Genomic DNA, 23,054 nt, shown 5'->3' on the forward strand with positions numbered 1-23,054 from the left:
CTGGAAGTTCTCTGGCAGTAAATATATCTCCCTACTGCTTCTGTACAGGGAAGGTGGTGACTGAGGTGATAAACTAAAAAGAACTTGCTCTACCAGGGGGTTCAGGCAGGAGGGTTAAGCAACTCTTTTCCATGGAAGTACTTACTGAGCTTATCTGCATGCCTCATAAAGCTGATGTATTCGCTGTAAACTGTTGGTACCAACAGATTAGTAATAAACATGTGTGCCTGATGGGAAAAGGTGGCAACTGATTCCTTGGTCTTGTCTATCTGTTGCTCGCTGTTTGTATAACTCCTTATTATAGCATGCTTGTTTAGGTTTCAGCTGCTTGCTGCACGTATGAGTGTGTGTATATATATATATGGATGCGTTTGTGTGTATATTTATGCCCACGAGGGCTGTGTGATGGTTTAGCTTGCAATGCTGCTCCCTTCAGCGGGGTGCAGGGGTGTGTGAGGGTGTGCCAGCAAACACGGGCTGCCTGTGGGCTCAGTGCTCCGGGCCCGCTGCTCTCCCTGGCCTGGGGGGGCTCAGCCGGGCAGAGCCCCTCACGGATCCCCGAGCTCCTCACGGGCACACGGGCTGGACGCGCTCGGTCCCGCTCTCTGCAGGCACACAACAGCACCCACACAGACTCCCAGAGCTGTTCGGTTCGGAAGGGACCTCTGGGGCTCATCCCGTCCCACCCCTGCCCAGGCACGGCCACCTGGAGCAGGTGGCACCGGAACGCCTCCAGATGGGCTTGGAATGTCTCCGGAGAGACCCCATGGCCACCCTGGGCAGCTGTTCCAGTGCCCTGCCACCCTCAGTGTAAAGTTCTTCTACATGCTGAGGTGCAACTCCTTGTGTTTCAGTTTGTACCCGCCGCTCCTCGTCCTGTCTCTCGGCGCTGCTGAAGTCTGGCACTTTCCCCTTGGCGATATTGACATGTATTGATGAGATTCCCCCTTAGCTTTCTCTTTCCTACAGAGACCTGAAGCTGGGCTAAACAGGCGCATCTCCCGCATGTACCCCCCTAAGGGATGAGCCCAGCCGCAGCAGGAGCACCACAGCACTCGCAGGAGGATAGGCAGTAGCTGGAGCCACCATGCTCAGCCCGGCTCCCTGTGTCGTGTGTGGGATTGGCGTGTCCCTGTACTGCTGTGGACACACCAAGCGACCCCGCGTCTCTCTGTCCCCGCCGTCCCAGCCCCTGTCCCCGACCCGCCCCTCGCTACCGCCCGCCATCCTGAGCGCCGGCCGCTCGGCGCTCGATTGAGGCGGCTGCTCCCGGGGCGGCGCGGCTCGGCGGTGGATTGGTGGGGTCTGCGCGGCGGGCGCAAGATGGCGGCGGCGCTGGGCCGGGGGCTGGACATCAGCCTGGCGGCGCTGCGGCAGCACGACCCCTACATCAGCGGCATCGTGGACGTGGCCAGCCAGGTGGCGCTCTACACCTTCGGCCACCGCGCCAGCCAGTGGGTACGTGCGCGCTCCCGCCCCGCCACGCCCCGCCACGCCCACCGCGCGCCGAGGGGGCGGGGCCTCCCCGCGGGCACGCCCCGCCCCCTTGCCGGCAGGCCCCGCCCCCCGGCGAGGTGTGAGGGTGGGGGAGCGAGAGGGGCCCGCCGGTGTTTCCCGGTGTGCCCCGGCCGTGTGCCCGGGGTGCCACGGACAGCCGGCCTGGGCACGCTGAGGGGCCACGGGGTGCCCGGGAATGGAGCTCTGGGAGGCTGTAGGATGGAGGAGTTCAGCCACATGCAGGGGAGGCTGGGGTTTAACGTGAAGCTTTGGGAGAAAAGGGTTTAATCTGGGGTGGTGTAGGCTGGGGTTAGCCTGAGGCCGTGGGAGACTGGGGTTTACTTAAAGCTGAGGAGGCTTGGGTTTAGCTCAAGGCCTTGGAAGATTGGGGTTTAACCCAGGGCTGTGGAGACTGGAGTTTAAACCAAGTCTGGATTTTATCCCAAGGCTGTGGAAGGCTGGGGTTTAACCCAGGTTGAATTTTTATCCTAAGGCCATGGAAGGCTGGGGTTTAAGCCAGGGCTGGGGTTTAACTCAGGGCTCCGGGCCTCAGGTGCTCCTCTGCCCTTCCAACACCTGTAATGGAACCCAAACACGTGCAAAAGAGTGGTGGAGTTACCAGTGCTAAAAGCATTGTTGTAGGATGTACAAACATAATTACCTTGGGGAATCTCTAAGTAATAGAACATTTAGGCTCTTGGCAGGTGGTTCTTGGCTTGTTGTAACAGTGAGACTCAGGACCTGTGTCTGAAGAACCTGCCCAATCTGCCTTTTGTGTTGTTTTCCCCCATTTCTCTGCTGAACCTCCCCGGAGGGCAGGTGCCCTTTGAAAACTCCTCTCTCTGCCTCTTGCCTGTGTGCTGTGCTCAGGTGTAGCCTAGAATGAACCCACTTCCATATCTTACCTCAAACCCGGGGTCAGCTGCATGGTGATATGTGCTAGCTCCAGCCTCTCACCACCAACCCATGAAATTTGGTTAAGTAATTTTTTCCTGGCTTTTGGGTGAGAGAGGTGTAGCTGATGGTAGTGGTAAAACAAAGAAAAGGGGGCTCACTGGTGGTGACCAAAACACTGCCCTATTTTCAACTTTCTTAATGTTCCTTTTCTTCAGGAGAAGACAGATGTGGAGGGAACACTGTTTGTTTACACAAGGTGAGCACATTTTGACATGTACAGGTGAAATCTGTGGATATGGCAAAGCTGGCTGGGATGGAGGATGGCTGAATGAAATAAAATGCTCCCCTTTGTTCAGGGGTGAAAAGAAACTGAAACTGCCAGAAGCAAATGTGGGAAGAAAAACCCTTTGAAGGAGACATGAACTTCTATTTTGATAAGACTTCCAAATGTGCTTTAAATGTCAGTGTTGGTAAACTGTAGAAATCTTCTGTGATGGTTTAAATAGGATTTGCAATTTAAAATTGTTTGAACAAAAAAGAGTGAAATAAATAATTATATTGCTGAAAGGAAGGGAATGGCAGAGCTTTTGAAATATTGTGTCCCCTACTTAGGGAACTTTCATACTACTTGTGTCTGTTCATTTTTCATGTGTATTTCATCCAACATTTTGGATGTTTTTCATGCTTTCTTTTAGCAGCAGCTCTGGTTGTGGCTTTCAGAACCTCATTTTTTGCACCATTTGTTGTAGCACATGTGTTTGTTCTGTTGTGGGGATTCTGTTGTTGGTGCCCCAGCATTTCTCTGTGACTGCTGTTAAAATCAGAAGGTTGCACAGTCAGCAGCTTTTGCAGTAGCTGCTGAGTGTAACAACAAAGCAGAAAGTTACTTTTCCAGCTTTTGTGTCAAAGAGGATCTGGTAGGAGTGCTGAAAAAGCAGGAGATGGTTTTGAGAAGTGTGTGAGGTGACAGAGAAGCCCAAGAGCCTGGGAGCTTTGTAGGAAGTGGGAGTGCTGGTTTCAGCCCCTGCAGTGGCAATGGTCATCAGCAGTTTTTCTAAGCTGCTCTCAGGTCAGTGGGGATCAGATGCTGTAAATTTACCACCACAAGAGGAAAGCCCTTTGTTGGGCTGGCACGAGGTGGATGTGGTGACTTGTGTGCCGCAAAACAGAAGCGGTATTTCCTGGTATGTTGGTTTCCAAGCTCAAGAACTGACAACATGAAACCTGGTCCTTCTGGTATTTGCTATCTTTCACAGTTGTTTTTGTTGCCTGAGGAAGTTTCCATTTAGGGCACTGCCTGGCTGCACTTTAGGCAGCGGTATGGAGCAGGTTGTAAACTGTGAGTAACAGCACGCATTGCCTTCATCGTCAGTTTTAACTTTAATTTTCTGTGACTACAAACAAATTTATGAAGTCCTGTGGAAAACACATTGCCAGCAGACAGATTGGAGACCACTGGTGCTGTGTTTGTTTCTTCTCATTACCTTAGTCACAATATAAAATGATGGTACCAATTTACTTGGGCTGACTCACTCACTGCCCAGCTCATCTTTGTGAATTCGAGGAACAGTCAAAAAATCAGACTTCCAACTGGATGAACACCAGTGGAAGTGGACTGTTTGTTTGAAGTGAAATATTGACCCTTGCAAACAAGGATGATTTCTTTGGTTAACTCCAATCCTGTAATACAGGTTCCAGCATTTTGGTTTCATAGAGAAATCCACTCACCAGCAATTAAGCAGAGGTGGCACTTTTCCCAAATGTTTGGCCGTCATCTTTTCCTTTATTGCCTAACTTGGTTTGTAAAGGAGTGTCTCCTGTCAGGATCATGACAGGTTTAACAGTTTAATCTAAGTGACTTGAAGTGTAATCTCCATGAATGAGCATAATGACTTAGAGTCATAGCATGGCTTAGATTCATCATTTATCAGGGATTATTCAGGAATGGGAGCAGATTCGCAGCTGCTCTGGGGCAACCTGTTTCAGTTTCTCACATGGTGGCTTTTATCCTTACAATTTGGGTGGTGTAGAAAATTCTCTCTTTGATGACTGTTAGTATCTGCAGTTGTTCACCTGAGTGCTGAGAGCTTGCCTTGCTCTGACTTGGTTTGATTGCTGCTTTCTAGTCCAGCAAGGAGCTGTAGGGTAGATGGTGGCATTGGATCATGTGATGCTGATGGTCTGTTTATTTCTCATACATAATGTAGGCCTTTGCCATGATTAAAAGGATTACCAAAACTGCAAGAGTCAATTGTTATTTCCTTGGCAACAAAATTAGACTTTTGTAGCATCTCTTAGAAATAAATAAATAATTGATTTGGAGCTCTACCCAGCAAAAAAATTATTGTGATTTCCTTTTCCTTTGACTTGATGGGATTTCTACTTGTTCCTTTTCAGATCAGCTTCTCCAAGGCATGGTTTCACAATAATGAACAGACTGAGCATGGAAAACCGAACGGAACCCATTACTAAAGACCTCGATTTCCAGCTCCAGGACCCTTTTCTGCTCTACAGAAATGCCAGGTGTAAGTATGTGACATGTTGGGTTAAATATTGGAGTCAGGTTCTCTTCAGTCTGTTCTTGGTTAAGGTAGTCCAAGTGCTTAGACTGCAGCATTCAAGGGGTGAAACTAGAGGAATGGATTTTGCTTTTTTGATGTGCTGAAAGAGAAGAATTGCCCAGTGTTCCCTAAAATGCCACTCTACTAAAGAAAGTATTAGGATGTGCTTAGGAGTGATCTCCTCATTTAACTGACAAATTGCGGATGTTTGTGGTTGCCTGTGTGTGATGGGCTGAGAGAAAGTGTGTGTGTGTGTCTTTTCTGAATACACCCCAGTCACTGCTGGGAAGCCTCAGTGTAATATTTGTAGTCTTGATTTCCTGTATAAAAATAGACAAATGCAGCCAATCCAGGCCCTGTGTTCTGCTCCAGCTCCAGAACCCTGTTCTTAGAGCACGTTGGAAGGCAGGTTGCTCCTCAGCTATTAGGGGTAACTCTTGACAACATAATGCTGAGTCTAATTTAAACCCTGCTGAAAGACAGAGTTATTACTTTGGTCTTTCTGTTGATTATCTTTGCACAAGAATTAGCAAGTGTCAGGCAAGCTCAGCAATGAGTGGAAGACACGAGGAAGCTTATTTGTGCATGCAGATCTGCACACAGACTGTTACAATGTGCAGGGAGCAGTTGTAAATTCACTTTGTAGCTGTGCTTGGAAGCAGAGCTGTAGTACCTGATCTGGCCTTTGTCCTTTGTGCATAAAAACAGATTTCAGAAATGGGTTGTGTGAACTGTGATGCTCATGTGTTCCCTCTGGATGAAGTAAAGGCAAAAGCAATCCATGGCTTGCAAAGTAGCTTGATTTGATAATCTGCTAGACCTCCTTATTTCATAAACTAATGTGGAGGTGGGAAATAGATCAAGAGGGAATCCTGTTGTTCACACACACTGTGTGGTAGAAGCAATGGAGGAAGAACATTCTAAATAGCCTGAATGAAACTGCTATTTTTGAGACTTGACAAAGAACTGGAATTCAGAAGCGAAACTGAAAAGACTTGCAGACATCTCCAGGCTAACCTAGACTGGGCCAGACATTAGGATTTTAAGTACTGTGACACCTCTTTATTCCATCTGATTTTGAAGGCTTTTTCTTATGTAGCTGTAATCTTGTTTAATCTCATTCTGAAACTTCATTAGGAGTTTATGTATGCATATACCAACATCTACCTTTTGAAACCTGATCTATTAATTTTTCAGTTTTGTTGACACAAGTGGTATAATGAGTAATTACTAGTTTGCATAATTCTGTGGTGACAGAAAAATAATTTTTTAGTCTGATTACTGCACATAAATTGTAATTTGTTTATTTTTTTACTAAGAGGAAAATCGGGGTTGGGGGATGTAAGCTCTTTTTTCACTAAGAGACATGAAATTTTTAGATTTGCAGGGTCTCAAATATAAGTAGCAGCCTGTGCTTCTGAGCAGGATGCCTGGGTCTGTGGATCTGATTTTTACCAGGGTTAGCTGTTTGATCTAACCATGGGTAAATCTGTACCTCCTAATTGAATTGTGAGTTTGGTTGTCTGAGAGCAGGTTCATGTTTGTTTTTACTAAAAAAACCCTATAAATTTTGTCAGTATCAGGTGAGTTCTGGTATAAGGTTATGTTACTCCTAGCTGCTTATCTTCCTAAAATATTCCTTAAAAGGCTCAATTACTGTTTCTTCAAGAAAACTGAAGGGGTTGATAGTTCAAAGCAAAAGCTGTTGTTTTCTCAGATTTTCATGAAGACATCTGTTTCCAGAGCAAATTGGAAGACAATTTTTACCAACTCATTTGAGTTGTCCAGGTTTTCTTTAGGACCCTACAGTGCATGTGGTGATTTCTTCATTGAGTTGCACATACCTCTTGCCCTTTCTTCCTTATTTTGTATTTCAAGGTCTTTGCAACATGAAATAAAGAGATCTCCTTAACAATAATTGTGGGTTTTCACAAGGGTCTCATCCAAACACAGTTCTGAATATCCTCTTGAATTTTCTATATGAATATTTTCTTGCTCTTCTACAACTTGCCTTTATAGTTTTTTTGCAAAGCTAAGGCTTGAGGTTTATTGTTAAATGAACTTTACAAAACTGGGCTGCTTAGGCCCTTATGCTGTGGTACTATTTTTATCTCCTGCTTTCACATACTAACAAGGAGTACTCAGGGACAGCTGTTTACTCTGCAGAACACTGAACAGTTTGACAGTAATACTTAACAGTATCTGGAAACAAATTATCTTTTTCTAACCTGTTTGACTTGGTGACTTCTCAGGCTGCTTTTCATACAGGTCTCCTTATCGCATCTAACAAAACTAACAATTTCCTCTGCATTTTTAAATTGCTGGCCTTGCCCATTGTTTTGTTTCTTCCAATATTCAAAATTCATTTTGTACAGCTGAGTATCTGTGGCTGGTTGTATCTCGCAGTCTAAAATAAATCGTTTTGGCAGCAAAAGGTGGTGCTTGTGTACTGGACAAGCCCAACAACATTTTGTGATTTAAAGCTTGCTTTGTATCCAATATATGATCAATAGAAAAAATTTCCAGAACTGTACACAATAAATGTAAGTTTTAGAAATGCTTTAAAAAAAAAGGTGTATTTAATCTCTATTTAATCATTTTACTTTCTTTTTCCATATTTTATTTATTGTTTCATATGATCCTGGTCATCTTAAGTTGAGTTATTGTCTGAACACCATGTTGGAGGCACAGTCTAATTCCAGGACTTTTCAGGCTGGATTTGGGATGCGTGCCAGTTAATGTTTGCTCTGATCCACTCTTTCACGGCAAAGGTTTTTTTGGGAAATCTGTTAGGATAGAGCTGGGGTTACTCATTTAGCCAGGAGGGAAGCTCGAATTACAGTTTTCCATGCCAGCAGAAATCTTTGTCCACCAAGGAACAGAAGGTTTATGGCTCAAACGGGCAGTTTTCAATGTGACCTTTAAACTTCTGTGGTTAACTGCAATTTTAGATGCTTGCTTTCCGAGAGCAAGACAGTAGTTCTGGTTTTGTTAAGGTGATCTAACAATTTTTAAATTTTCATGAGTTAGATATTTGACTAATCTTAACTACATAATTATTACTTTTTTCATTAGTTTTTTCCTGATAGTTATTGGGAAAACCGATAGTCAGAGCCTGCTGCTTAAGCCTTGATGCTGATTGATATGAGATAGTTCAGAAGAAATATATAGCAGTAAATTATTGATTAAATTACCTTAATTTTCTCCCTTTAGCAGCTGTATAATAATTACAGCTATTCCCCACTCTCTACTGTACCAGGTGTCTTTGTCTGTGTGCTGGGTCAGGGAATTATTTCTTGATTTCACTCATTTACCTTTTCATCACTGAATTCTGCTTTTGATGCTTATAGCAAACAGGGAGTTTGGGGAATATTAAGTTGCTTATCTCAGAACTGGCTTCACCTTGAGCATTTTAGCTGCCAAGAACACAAGATCCTGCCTTAAAATAGTATGCTAATTGTGACAATGATCTGATACAGGTTAATTGGGTGCTTTTCTGCTATATTGAGTGGAGAAAGAAATTGTGTGACATGTCAGCCAGTATTTCTCTCTGACAGTTTCTGCACCTATTTGGACACAGAAGTTTCTTTTCACTTCTGTGCCACACTGTAGCAAGGGCTTTGCCCCTGTCATCTCCTGAGCCTGAAATGGAATAAAGCCTTCCTAGTGAAAGGTGTCTGCTGAATTTGGGCTTTTGCAGAGGTTCAGCAGGTGCTACCAAAGCAGAGCAGACATGCCTGGTTTTGGCAAATCTGTCCAGACACATGTGCTTTGTACATAACCTTACACTTGTTTCAGTTTTTCACTTTAACCTGCTGCCATACGTCCATCAGAACCCTGAACATTTTGTATTATTTTCCCAGATTCCTACACTGCAGAGACATCTGGTAAATGGGATGGGAGGGAGAGGGAAGTTTGCCAGCTGTCTAAAGAAATTTTGTGGGTTTTATCTGTGGTTTGTGGGTTGTTGTTTTTTTTTTCTTCCCCCATAGTTCATAATTATGTATGAAAATTTTACCAAATATATGCTTGGGGGCAAGTGCTTGTAAAATGTTTAGGAAAAGGTAACAGTGTATATTTTCCTCAAACTATTAGCTGTCATTATTAGATTGTTACAGTATCCATGAGTGCTCTTAAATAGAGCAACTCATCTTCTTTTGAGAGTGATTGTGGCACATTTTAGTTCACCCTTCTAAGGAAATACATCCTGATAAAAATACAAATGGATTATAAGTATCCCACCTCTGCAGTGACCTTGCAAGTAGCATTTCTCTTGAAAAAACATCTTAGCTTGAAGACTTTACAAGTCTACTTCTGAAGGGAAAAGGTAGGAAGCAACAAGAAGAAAATCAGAGTAATATGTAAAAAAGAATATATGATGGAAAACAATCCTCTTTTGGCTACCATAGTGTATTTTTCCCCTTGAAATGTGTTCATAATCTACACTACATTATTGTGTAATTGTGTATTTTAAACCTCTTCTTTCTTCTGTTTTGTTTTTTTTTTAATTTGAGAATTAAACCAGCATTCGGTGGTTAAATTTCCTTGTGTCTATATTTAGACTTGGCCTTCTGCATATTGACTCCTTGGTCAATTGAAACAGGCAAAACAGATATTCCAGCCTTTGTCTTTATGATGTAACAAGAGTTTCTGTTTGATGTTTTTGGTTTGGGTAAAAATACCAGTTTAGAAAGGAGAGCCTCATTTATCAGCCTCTGTCCTGCCAACATTCAATATCAGGTCCAGTATCAAAACCCCAAAAGGATGAATGCAGAAAATAGAAATGTATATTCAATTGATTATTCTCCAAATGCTCCTTCCTCTTTCAGAATTTTGAAACAAATACCTGTAAATGTGTTTGACTTAGTCCAGTTTGTATTATTTTTTCTCTAAATGTCTGCAAATCAGGGGTCTACTGATTCAGAAACATTACATGGCTTTCTGTTGCTGCATCATCACACAAAATGGAATGTTTTTGTCACAACTGGTTTTTTGAGCTTAACAAAGCAAAACAACCAGGTTTTTTGAGCTTAAGTTTGTTTGCAGAACTATTATTCTGGCCTGCTGCGACCTGCGTGTTTTGTTTAGGAAAATATATCTGTAGTTTAAAACCCTTTGAAAAGGGTTTGTCAATTTGAACCAAAAGTGCAAACTCCAACTTTATTAGTAGAAATACTAAGTAATTTTGGCAGAAGGGCCTTGCCCTTCTTAGGGATGTATCCTTCTCAGCCTGTTTTTTGCTAAACAGTTTTAGGTAAAGCTGTTTTGAAAAGTCTGCCTGGACTGACTAGTGCCATTTCTCAGAATACAAATGTTTGTGCTTTACCTGAGGTTGTGTCCTTGGAGACATTTTTGTTTCAGAGCTACAAACAAATCCCTCCTCTTTTCCATTCCAGTTTCTCTCCTTTGATCAGCATTTTAAAAATTCATTGTGTATCCAGCAAGGCAGAACAACAGCAGAGGCCATGATTATCTTCCCTGGATGTTCCTGGCCTTAAAGTGAAACCTCAGTTTTACTGAGAGTGTTGGAATACTAACACTCTTGAGCACAGGCATTCTTTTCCTTTTTTAAATTTCCAAAGGAAACATACATGCTGAAAGTAATTAATGTTTTAAATTAATTAATGTTTTTAATTCTAAACCCAGAAAATGAAGGATGCAGCATGAACTTTGTCATGTTGCATGCATTTTTTTTTTTGGAAACCTGTTTAAGTTTCTGTCCAACTTAACTGTTTAATAGTTTGTAATCTGCAAATTTTCTTGAGAGAAGTAAGCAAGCTTTTAACTGCCTCTATTTATTGGATTCATAGTGATGATAATTTTTTTTTTTCATGCAAGATGGCTTCTGGCACTCAGTTTATTGACTTCCTTGTACCTGCACTCAAATTACCTGTTCATAAACCAGTTTATAAAAACATAAAGGCATTACTAATTTTCTACTACGTTTCCCATATAGCTCCTGCCTTTGTGGTCTATACTTCAACTAACCAATGATTTTAATGTGCTTAGAAAATGGTAAAAATTACTTCAGAATGTCAAGGAAAATAATAAACTGCCCCTTGGAAATAGTATAGATACCAATTTACATTTTTATCACTAAAACCATAAAATATGTGCTTTTATATGTTAGGTTTTCATGCTTTCTGTCTCATTTTAATTTTCAAGGCTACGTGAAAATCTTTAATGCCTACCTACTGAAATATAAAAATATTATTATAAGTTAATAATGCAGTCAGGGGTAGATGGACATGCAGCAGTGCTGGCTCAAGGAAAGAGGGTTTTAACATCAGTAATTATGGTTTAGCAGTCAGGTTATTTGGCTTGCTTGTTTGACAGTGCACGAACTACAGGGTTTGAAACCTGTGGCTAAACTCTGCTTAAATCCATGGAAGGAGGAGTGGATTTTTAACCTAGGGAAGGGAACATGAAAATAAATTAAAAATAAATCCACTGAAAAAGTGCCATAGAATATAGTTTTTTATGGCAATTTGTAGTTGATCGTGATTTCTTCTTTCCCCATACTGAAGCTGCCACTATTCTGAGCAGAACACTGGACTAAGTGAACTGCAGAGGCCCCAGCCAAACTGAATTATTATTGTGACTCTAGGAGTAGCAGCTATTAATTAATTCAGCTTTAGGGTGTTTGGGGTTTTTTATCTGGGTATTGTGGAGAGTACATGTTCTATGATTTAGGTTTTTACAGTTCATATTAAAAAAATGAGGAGGAAGAACTACAAATTTCCTTTTTGTTTGTTGCTTTTAAAGCGAAGTTGTTTGTACTAATAAGTATTTCTAAATTTAGTTTTTGCAGGGCTGCCTTATTATTCATATTTTCCTTTAAACTAAATACAATTTATGTTTTTCAGTGGAATTTGTAGGCACTGCTGCTGAAGGCCTTAAGTTTTAATTTTTGATGCGTAACACCACGTCCCCGGTCATGGCGCCCAACTCAGCACAGATATTTTCTATTCAAACTTTCTAAACAGGATGTTTTAGTTGTTTCTTCCTCACCCTTCCTACCCTGAGGATTTTATGCCAATTGTGGAAGCCTTTGGCTGAGCAAAGCAAAGGGGTTTTGGTTTGTCAGGTGCCTTTTTGCAGCTGTAACTGTGATGACTGCAGCCATCTTTTTGCTTTAATGATGTTTTCCTGTTGTGTGTTGAAGGTGCTTAAAAAAAGTTAAGGAAAAGAAGTGCACCAATGCTAATGTAGGTTTTCAGTTTCAGCCCAATCTGGAAGTCAGAATATGCCATGTGAGAAGAAACAGGTTAAGGAGCTAAGACAAAAAGGCTGTGTAGTTTTTAGATGGCTGATAATTATTTTGTGTGCAGTGCAGCTGTATCTCAGCTTGGGCAAACAAATCAGTAGGAAAAGGGTATGGAATAGAGTTAGAACCATGTGTCAAACATCCCACCTTTGGGGATGAGTTTCTGTATGGGATGGCGGGAGAGTAATGCTGCATGTATCTGCTAGACACAGTCTTTGTTTCCCATTTATGGATGTCAGCATATAAGTAACAAATTAGCTTGTCTGGAGGTTTACTGTGGAGAGTGTAGTGCCAGTGCTGGGCATTCCTGACGTCTTTTCAAGATAAGATAGGCATATGATGCAGCAATGCTCAAGAGTTGGGCTTGCAGCAGATAATGTTTGGTTTTTTTTCAGAGGGGTTATTTTCACGTGACTACCTGTATACCCTCTGCTTCACACATCCCTCCTTGCACAGCATAAAATGCTAGGTGTTTCAGGAGCAGGGGGAATGTGTACATGAGTGCCTACGTATTTCTCCTGCAAACAAGGATATTCCAGAGCTGGTTGCTTTTCACAAATCCCTTGTGTAACCGCCTTTGCAGCTTAATCCCTTCACATACGCACACATGTATTTAGTATTTCCAGCTTTCCTGTGTTTTAAACTTCTTAGCCTCTTTGTCTATAACAAAAAAAAAATACATTTATTTCATTTTCCTTATACTTGCATTCCTTTTTTTTAATCATGTCACAGTGGAAGTAGGAAAGCAATGTTCATTAGATGCTCAAAGTACAATGTATAACTAAGAGAAGCTGTTCATCTACTTAACTCCCCAGGTTTGAGAATTACTAGAATTATCTAAATCCTGTGGTGGTGTGATCACACATTCAGGGCTTCCCAGTACATTATCACCAAATACTGCTGTGAGGTATTAGGCTAGTCTCCTACATTACACAGATTGCTCTAGTTAAACAGGAAGGCAACACTTAAGGCAGCTGTGAGTACAGTTTGTGTGCACACGAGTGGGTGATGCTGTCTTACCTCCAGGTTTGATGTAGAAGCAGTTCAGCTGAGTTTCGTGCACCAGCTTCCCCTTGTACTTGGCGTCGGGTTCCCCTGGCTGGTGGCTGGGCAGGGGGTGATACGCCTGCCGAACCAAGGCTTGAAACATTTTAGAATTCCAAGGAGCGTTGAAGCAGCTGAAGCTAAGTGGTTTTTTTCTATAGATAGTAAAGGCACATTCCCTTTGGTTAATTTCCTTGCTTCAGGATTATGTAATAGCCTTGTACAGAAGTTAAAAGCTGACTATTGTTTTAAATTGCTGACAACTGGATCTTCTAATCTAGGAACTATTTTCTAGCTCTTCGAAACGTTTTCAATATCATTTGCATTCTCCTTCCTTTTCTTGCTGTTCACTCCTAATCCTTTGCTTGTCCTCTGTGCCTTGTGCTGAGTTGGAGCCTCCTCCTCCCCCTGTCCGTTTTTCAGGAAAACTTGGATTGAGGAGTGAAGATAATGGGCGCCATCCACCCATCAGCTCATCACCTCAGCGAGCCATGACGATCTCTGGTTTCTGTATATCCACACGGGCTCCTCTGATAATATCCTCTTGTGCTTGAAAAAAATAGGTTTGCTTAGCAGAGGGTGGACTACACTCCTGACATAGCCAGAAAACTTCTCTTGGAATGTGAGCTTGCTTACTCACACTCTTTTATATGTGTGTATATATATAAAAATATTTGTAACCTTCTCTCAAAACATGGAAGATAAATATGTGAGCAAGTGTATCCCACAGCACATATACAAGCTGCTCACTTCTGTCTAACTTTGATTTAATACAAGCTCTTGAGTGCCTCATCAGTGCTCTCTTTGTCAAAACAAACCTTAAATCGGCAGTAAAGAATACTTTTCAATTACAGGAGGGAAGAGGAAAGAAACCCTTCCCAAGTGTAAGATAGCATACCCTTTAAAGGACAAGGAATGTGTTATATACAGGAACATGGTGCAAGTGCTCCAGTGGAATTTCACTCAGGCTGCAAAGGCAGTGCTGCCTTTTTGTCTTAACTGCTTTCCAAACCAGTAACAGCACTGGGCTTAATGCCTGCTGCCTGCTCTGCTTCAATGGCTGTGGCTGCAGCCCAGTTGTGGGGTTTGCAACAGGACCTCCTTTCATAAAGTCTTCATCATGCATTGCTAAAAATCAATCTCAGAAAATACCCAGTGGGTTTCTCCTGCTGGCATCGTTATTGTGGACATACATATGCCCAGGACTTTTAGATCCTGTTTTAATAATCCCTTTGCATAACAGAGGTATTATTTACATGCATTAAACCAACCAGAGAGACTCTGTAGCCAGGGGTGGAAAACAAAAAAAGGAAGTAATGTAAGACAAAAGCTTCAGGTCAGAAGTCAGCAATAAAGGGACTAAGAAGATTCATTCTGTGGATCATCTGCTGCTGCCTATTGTCTTAGACAGGACATGGACTTTCTGTTTGAGCTGTACCAATTCTTTTGGCTCTGTCAAACTGCCTTTCTGTAAAATTTCAATATCTTTTCCTAAACAGCATACAGTATTAAATCTTCTATACAGGCATGTGTAGCATCTCTCATTTAACAAGTTCATGAAATTTCATAAAAATTAGAAAAAGGAGAGAACATCGGAATTTTTTTTTGTGAGTATGCTATGTCTTCCTGCAGGGCTTTGCTGCCTTTCTGTTTATTGTTACCTGTTGTTTTTATTCTGGTTTCTCTCATGTGAATATTTCTCTTTCTAACTCTTTAACTGAAAGCAAAGCAGATGTTCAAATTTGCACTGAGAGTTAAAAACTGAAGGAGGGGAGAGACTGAGGAAGCAGATGATGATTACGGTTAAGTTTTATTCCTAAGGGATTATGCATAAGCTAGTAAAACACTGCTGACTTCTGAAGCAAAATGAAATACATATTTTTACTTTGTGTGGAAACAATACAGTTGCTGCAGTGAAAATAATCCCATGCAATAATCCCAAATTTTTATTTAAATATGACTGTATCTCTAGTCTATAATCAGGGATTCAGAGTTGTAGGGTACCTCCCAGTGCTGCTATTGTGAAATATCTAAGTCCTAATATAACATGAATTTGATAAATGTGAGGGTTTTTTTCTTTTTCAGTTGAATTACAGGTTAAATAAGAAACTGTTTACTACTTAAATTACATTTTCTTGGTGACGAACTTGATCTCGAGGGTGCATTGTTTCTCTCTTCATATACACAGAATGTTCTATATTCTTGCACACAGAACGTCTTGTGTGCAACATTACAGAAAAATCAGTAAGCTTCTGAATAATCTGAACACTAACTTCAATTGTTAAAATAAAATTTTAAAATAGATACAGATACATTAAAATAGAATTACTGTAATATCAAAGAAAAAAAGCAACAAGGTACTTCAAAGGGGTATATTTCTGTCTTCATGAAAGAAATTACTAAATTGCAATTTCACAGGAAAAAGGCAGGTGAAACATTAATATTAATACTTAAATGATCCTTCAGCTTTCAAGCATGTAAAAATGCAGTGACCATATGTGAATGATAAAGGGTTCAGGGTGAAATTTAGCTTGTGAACACAGTGTGAACCTACCCATAGTTTGCCTGTCATTCTGTGAGAACAGTGAACGTCCTTTCTGTGCCTGTGAAATTGTATTTTATTGCTAAAAATTGTGCTGCAAAGTTTCTGTCTGCAGCTCTACAGACAAGCGGATGTTACTGAAGGCAGTGTGACAGCTGACTGCAAGAGAAGGAATGGCTACAGAAGAGTAGAGAACTCTTTAATTGTGGACTGTAACCTGTTAACAGGCTGTGGCAAAGCAATAAAAGGGAATGCATAAGATATGCTGTAAATCTCCAACTAACTGTTGGAGATACCAGGAGGAGTAGTTGACTTTTGCCTATTTCTATGTGGACTTTTAAAATTATTTTTCTAACCATTTTAGAATTAGAGATGGTGTAGGAAAAATGAAAAAATTGCCTGTCCAAAATGGTGTTGTATATAGAGTATACAAATGGAAAAATACAAAAATGGAGGGTTTAAATTCTCTTATCTTAGGGTATTTCTTATGTGTTTCTTGTTACAAGAACAAGGATATACAAGTCACTCAGACTTTTATTGTTGCAGGCTAAGAACTCAGTCCAGATCTGCAAATGTATTTCCATTACTTAGGATCTGAAGGTATGCAGTGGAGAAATAAGAGATGAGATCACAACAGTCAGAATTAGAAACATCATGTATAGTTAAGGTTGCTTATTTTCTTCATGAAGCCCTTTCTGAAGTTGTTCATTATTTTGTGGGAGTTAAACCATTTGGAGTGACAGCTCATCATACTGATTATAGTAAAAATTCAGGTTTCAGGAAAAAATGACATGCTATTGAACACCTATTTGAGGTTAAAATAGTCTTCTCTTTTTTCCCTTCTCTTCTAATATCCTGGAAAATGGCATTGTCAGAGTTTGGAAAACAATTTGACCTTGAACTTAACTATAGCTGTGGAATTAGAGGTGTACCTTTGGCAGGTACCTCAGAGATGCACTTTAAAAATAATTGGGAACATATTCTTAGATTGGACTAAATTATAAATGAAAACCTTGATGTGAGAATCCTGGTGAGTCCTCTACTAGCTGTGTGTGTCACAGGCAGCAGAGCAGCTCTTCCCTGTGGGAATGGAAGCCCAGATACTCCACAAGAAACACACAGAAGCTGCTGCTGTTCTTAACATAGTGGAAAGAAAAAGGAAAGGCTGGAAATTGAGACACTGAAGGTAGCTCTCCTTTCTGTTCTTTCCAATAAAAGCAATTTTTTTTTTGTTGTCTCCAGGTTGGAAAAGCTGTGTTGTCCACTTCTTGATTGAGCAGTGCTCTTTTAGCTTTTTGTTACTAGGTAGGAGGGAAGTGCACAGAATCAAGAAAAGGTTTCTAGTTTAACCTCTTCCACTTGTGACAGTCTCCTTTTGGTATAAGCCTTTCTGCTGATGGAAGGTAGGGATTTATATTTAGCCTAGATTTGTGTAAGGCATTGTTGTGTTCTGCTCAGGTGATTTCTGTGCATCAGGGCCTGGCTTCATTTCAGTGTGTTGCAGGTATGTTTTATTGTTTGCTTTAGAAAGTTAGCAGGGAATATAGAGCACAGGTAAGCTAAAAAAATAATCCTTCCAGGTGTTGAGGAGTTGCATTTGTTTTCCAGTAAGCCTTTCCCTGATGGGTTTTTATTTCACAGGAGCCCTTCTTGCGTTGAACGAGGATATTTGGATGTAGTTTTTAGCTTATGGAACTCTCGTCTGACAGGGACATTTTGGAAGTCTATTGTGAAATAGTAACAGGAACCATTTGTTATTTAAGAGAGCCTATTTATAAGAAAAAATATTTCTCAAGAACAACTTGTTATTTCAGAAATTGATAGCCTGGCATCCACAGCCTTCCTGCTTTAATTTCAGTGTCACGCACCATCATGATTTAAAAATTATTTGGAACTGATGATGCAATGGCAAGAGGTATGACTGGAAAACCAGTGGTGTGGGGGGAAAAAAAAATTCTCTAAGCCAGATGGATCATAACATAGATGCTATTCCTGTGTCAGGACTAAAAATTTCTTGTAGCATCAACAGAAGGCATATTTAAGGGAAATCTTGCAAATACATTTTGCATTTGGGCTCTTTTCCAAAAAAAGTAAAGAACCTGCTGATGGACTCTTACATCTGCTGAGCTTTATGGAAATAAGTGCATCAATGGGCTTTAAATTTTCCTGCAGTACTAACAGAACTTCAGCTTTGAGGCCATTTAGAGGGCTTTCCAGTGGCCCTATTCTGTTTGACAGATACACAGTTGATTTTTCTTCATAAAAATTTTTGATAAATTTGGATTAAAAATCTGCCTGAAGTCAGTCTCTCACAGTAGAGTCACAGACATGATTTATTAAACCATCCACCATGTCTGTGCTGTCCTTTTTTTGCCTCATGAAACCAGAAATAATTACTGGCTCTATCTGGAAGTCTGCAAATTGGTCCCCCAAATTTCACAACTGATAGATGATGGTAGGAATGTTTCAGGGTCCGTTCTATTAACAAAAATTTTGTCTTGATTTTTAAGGCATAGTTCCAAGAACAATTAAACAGATGGTGGTGAGGAACTTATTCTTGACTTCAGTAATGTTGCCAATCACTGCCCACTCTTAAACCATTTGCTTTTGGGGAAAGGGGTCTGGAGGGGCTTCTTAATTTTGTTGGGGCTTTTGTTGTTGCATATTTTGTGGTTATTTTATTTTAGAGTAAAATTGTTTTAACAGTTCCCTCTTCAGCTGAATTTCACTGGTTAAGCTGAAAAAAGGCCATGTGTAATCATTGGTTTGCATTGACATGTCTCTGAGTAGGATTCTTTCTCCTTTAACAACTGGTTTGGTTGTTTTTTTAGGGGATTTTTTTGTAGCTTGCTTGTTCATATATAGCATTTAAAACATTTGAGATAATGGAAATACCAAGTCATCCTTTTCCCTGTCTTTGTTAACAGTTCTCCAAATAAGTGGATCAGGAGCTTTATCAGCCTTTAAATGAAAGAACAAGTGTCTGATAATTTAACAGGCAGGGCCTTTTCAGAGCTTTTCAGGAATTTAGGTTAAGCTCATAGCAAAATACACATTTCTGTTGTTTGAAAAACTCTTACCTTGCTTCAGTTTTTGGACTTTTTAATGCCCAGGGAATCATTAAAATTTTTCCTTCTCTTTAAAATCTTCTAGAAATACCAGGATATAGCCAGAGAAAAATTTCTATTATTTAGAAACAAATACATTTACCTAATACATATTTTGTATTGTGCAGCTTTGCACAATGCTGAGAAGCAAGAGGCCTAAAAATCGTAGTCCTGTTGATGAGCCACATTTCTATCAATGTGGTATAAGAGGATACAGTTGAAATCTTTCTAGTGTTTTGGGTTTAAGTATCTAAACAGCAAAATTTTGTGTTTGAAAGAATTTAAAGCCTGCTTAGAGCTAAAAGAACTTTAACACTCCTAAACTAGGAAATACCAGAGTTAAGGCTGGTTGTGCAATCTGTCTGTTTATGGACTTTTATATTGTGTGGTTTTCTTCTTTTGCAATAAGGACTTTGTTTCAGCTATCAAACAGCTGGAGTGGTGTTCACATTGGGAGGCTACTCAGTATTCTGGTTTTTTCCTCATTACTCATGCATGGCCTTTGTTATATGCCACTAGAGTTCTGCACTAGAGTCAAAATTATTGAGTTTTCATGTTGTTTTCTCCAATAATCATCACTATAAAAGCTGGTAACTCATGAACAAAGAGAACTGTTTTACCTTGCTCAGATTATGAATATTTTTATTCCCATTTCACAAATTGAGATCCTAGGGCAGAGTAGTTACAATTAGAATGGAGTGTCTGGCTTTAATTACTCAAGCCAAATTTTTTCCAGTGTCTTTATTATTCATATATTCAAAAACACTTCTTACAGTCTTGGATTGGGATGATGGGTGTTTTTTCAGGCCACACACTCAAGTCTTGCACCCAGGTCTAGGATCTCGACTCAGCCACTGGGAAATGAAGCACACACAGCCAGTGCAGCCACTTCAGATAACGTTTCACAGCTTGGGTATCATTGCATAACATCTCTGGGATGGAATTCAGCTTTCCAGGATAGTGTGCAGCTGTCTGTGCTCAGGTTTTTTATATTTCTCCCTTGTTGCAGTCCTAAACATAGCAACGTAAAGGTGTCTGCCTGCCTTGCAAGACATGGATACAGAAACTTCTTTTTAACATAGCCAAGTCTGGATTTACATATTCAGGAGCAAGAGTCTAGACTATACATAGAGCAAAATACCTTAAGAAGCATGGAAACAAAAATAAAACACAGAAATGTCAGACTTGGGGTTAATTTATTTATTTTTGATACCAGCAAGTATAAAACAGTTCCTAGGTACAGGGGAATCTCTAGTCAGTAGTTATTTCTGTATCCATTTTTACCAAGCTTAAAGACTTTATGCAGTCTGTGGAGGAGTGGCTTAAAAATCACATGTTGCAGGTACACTGAAACAAAAGCTTTCATAATGGAAATGTCTATCCAGAAGACAAAAATCTAATCACTGGAATAATGAAGAGGAAAAAAAATAATCCTGGAAAATGCCTTTCTTTTTAATAGAATACTTAACACGAATGATTGAAGTTGATAAGAAATTCTGTATTATCGTAATAACTAAATTAATGTTTCAAATATTGAGAGGTTAGAAATTGTTATCTATAATTCTGGAAGATAGCAGCTGTCAGCTTCTGCATATAAATAGTATCAAGTGTTCTAGTGTTTGTGAGGACAGGAGAAATCCGTAGCCAAAAAAATGAAAATTGTAAGGCGGAAGCTTTCGAATTGGCTCTGAAGTCGTGATTTCAAACTTAAATAGTGCCCTTCCTGAAATTCAGTCACTCAGCTATTAAAGAAGCTTCACAGATCTGGGTAAAATTTTTCAGTTTTGATTTATGAGTGGCCTGCCTTTTAGAAATTCTAAAATTTCTAAAGACTGATACCGTTAATAATTAATAATTTCAGTCAGTTTATTTAAGTAATTTATGTAGCTTCCCATTCAATGTTAATTGGACCATCTTGATTTCATAGCTGCATTATGTCATAGTTTTGTGTAATCTTGTTAACAACATTGAAATTGTGGCATTTTTTTTCCTTTTAATGTCATCAGTTCATTACTTGACTTTGATTTTATTTTTTTCTGTGTTTTACAATAATCTCTTCTTACATAACTTAATGGTTGAGGCTGGGCCTAAAGTGCCTTAACATTTCCTCTTCTGTTTGGCAGTAGAAAAATTTGCTTTGTGTCTCTGATGTTTTGTGATTCATTTTTAACATGAACATGAAATTACCACTCTACACATGATACTTAGATGTGGAATTCTATTTTGTCAAACAGTCTGACAGAGTGGGAAGGCAGATAAAAGTAATCTGTTTATGTTTAATCCTGATAAAGCAGGCAGTGTTTTCATCCTGGTAGAAAGCTTGCAGTGAAATTGTATGGTGTGTCTGTGAGTGTGCCAGGTTCCCAGACAGTTACAGGTTGTTATCAGCTTAGGTTCTCATTCTGGTTGTGGGGTTTTATGTGTTGCCACACACACCAGATTTTTTTTTGTTTTTCATTTTGTCTTCATCATTAATCAAGATGGGGGCCATCAATACTCATTCATACTACTATTATCTACACTTTTTTCTCTTAAATACAGATTATAGGAGAATATAATACTGTAGTGTGAATTTATGCCATGTTTACTTCAGGTATCTCAGATTTCCACAAGTTGCTGTGTTCTTACTGGTCCCTCATTCTCACCTGCATAAAATAGTTTGGGGTATCTTGTGCTGCCACAAGCTCAGGGATTGTTTCTCAGTGTATTTCAAGTGTTCATCTCCTCTGGACAGATGGGAGCAGTGTGGAAGGAGGAACAGTAGGACTGTCCACTTCTGAAAGATTTCACCACTGACTGGGTGAGCTCTAAGCTCAGAGGATGTCGGGATTTGGTCTTAGCTTGCTTTCAGCTGTGCTTCCTAATTTGGGTAGGAAATAGCATTTAACTAAGGGGAGAAAGTAGATGTGGGTGGGTTTGAAGTTCAGCTAAACTCTAGGCTAAAGGTCTCAGGGTCTGCAGTATCCTAACTTAAAACTGGAGTTAAGATGGGATATATATTGTTGGGTGGTGGTGTGGTTTGGTTTGGTGGCACACCCAGTGCCCTTGTTCTGTGACCCAAATAGCTTCGTATTTGTTGCAATTGCATTTCAAAATATTAGTTGTAGCTCTGTAAAATCTGAAATCTGCCATTATTCTGGTTATCAGTTCACTTGTGTTTGTCTCTGAGTTGAGGTAAATCAACAGCAGAAGCAAGCCAGTTTGATTCTTGCAGCTTCTAATGGCCAGAAGCAGTTTGGCATTTCCAAGGGACTGCCAGCTTTCAGATTTATTAGATATTCATCAATAGTCTGTGACATGTCTGTTCTGTTGGCCAAAGGTGAAGCTGTCCAACCTGTGCTGCATAATTGATGGTGCCACCAGCTGTGGCAGACATAAAAGAAAATTGGGAAGATGGAGCAGATGGCCAAAATTTCGTCAATACTCTTCTCCATTGGAGATTCTTTTATAAAGAATAAGAATCTTGATTAAAACAAATTTGGTTTGTCTGGGATTCTCAGTCTGCTTGTCTGGGATTCTCAGTGCTGTTGCATTGAGGAGTATGGAGTTACTTGTGATTTGGACAAATTTTCAAATGTGTTTCATCAGAACCATGTGGAATTTTGCATAACAGGTCAATGTTCTGGAACCTTATGAGTTGTTCACATACTTTTCTACAGGTGCACAGTTTATTATTGAACACCCATTGGAATATGCTAGAATATTAATGTGCATTTGAAATGCATAATTTAATATTTCTATTTAAAAAACTGAGATTATTGTGCAGTTCAGCTCTTAAGTTGCACATTTGTAGAACCACTGGTGCATATTGTGTTACTTGCCTTTTTTAGGTGAATAATAGAATTCATCACACTTGTCAATAATCACAAAAAGGACAGTACATATTTTAAAAGTTAATTTTTGTATGCCTACAGGATGTCTGATTTGTGAGATATTTTAGACTTTTTGCCAACGTGCTGTGTATTAAACAGCTGGGACCATTTTTATTTCTATAGAAGACAACACACAGCTTTAAATTTGGGGGGGGGGGGGGTGGAGAAAATAATATACTCATGTCTTGCAAGTAGCTGTATTTTCATTTTCTTTCCAAATATTAACAAAGCCAAGGTACACTTCATATGCTATGGGTTTGGCTCTGT

General features: G+C 40.1%; 1 protein-coding gene across 1 annotated transcript in view; it reads left to right on the plus strand.

Annotated features, from left to right (window-relative positions):
• Nucleotides 1-1,323: 1,323 nt before the first annotated feature.
• The window catches only part of DCP1B (decapping mRNA 1B), a 40,516-nt gene continuing 18,785 nt past the window's right edge, over nt 1,324-23,054 (plus strand). Inside the window, exons 1-3 of the mRNA XM_066550898.1 lie at nt 1,324-1,458; nt 2,610-2,650; nt 4,792-4,919. Coding sequence (XP_066406995.1) covers nt 1,324-1,458; nt 2,610-2,650; nt 4,792-4,919 — 304 coding nt within the window. The remainder of the gene's footprint in view (nt 1,459-2,609; nt 2,651-4,791; nt 4,920-23,054) is intronic.

The sequence above is a fragment of the Molothrus aeneus genome, chromosome 5 (assembly GCF_037042795.1).
Source record: "Molothrus aeneus isolate 106 chromosome 5, BPBGC_Maene_1.0, whole genome shotgun sequence".
NCBI lineage: Eukaryota > Metazoa > Chordata > Aves > Passeriformes > Icteridae > Molothrus > Molothrus aeneus.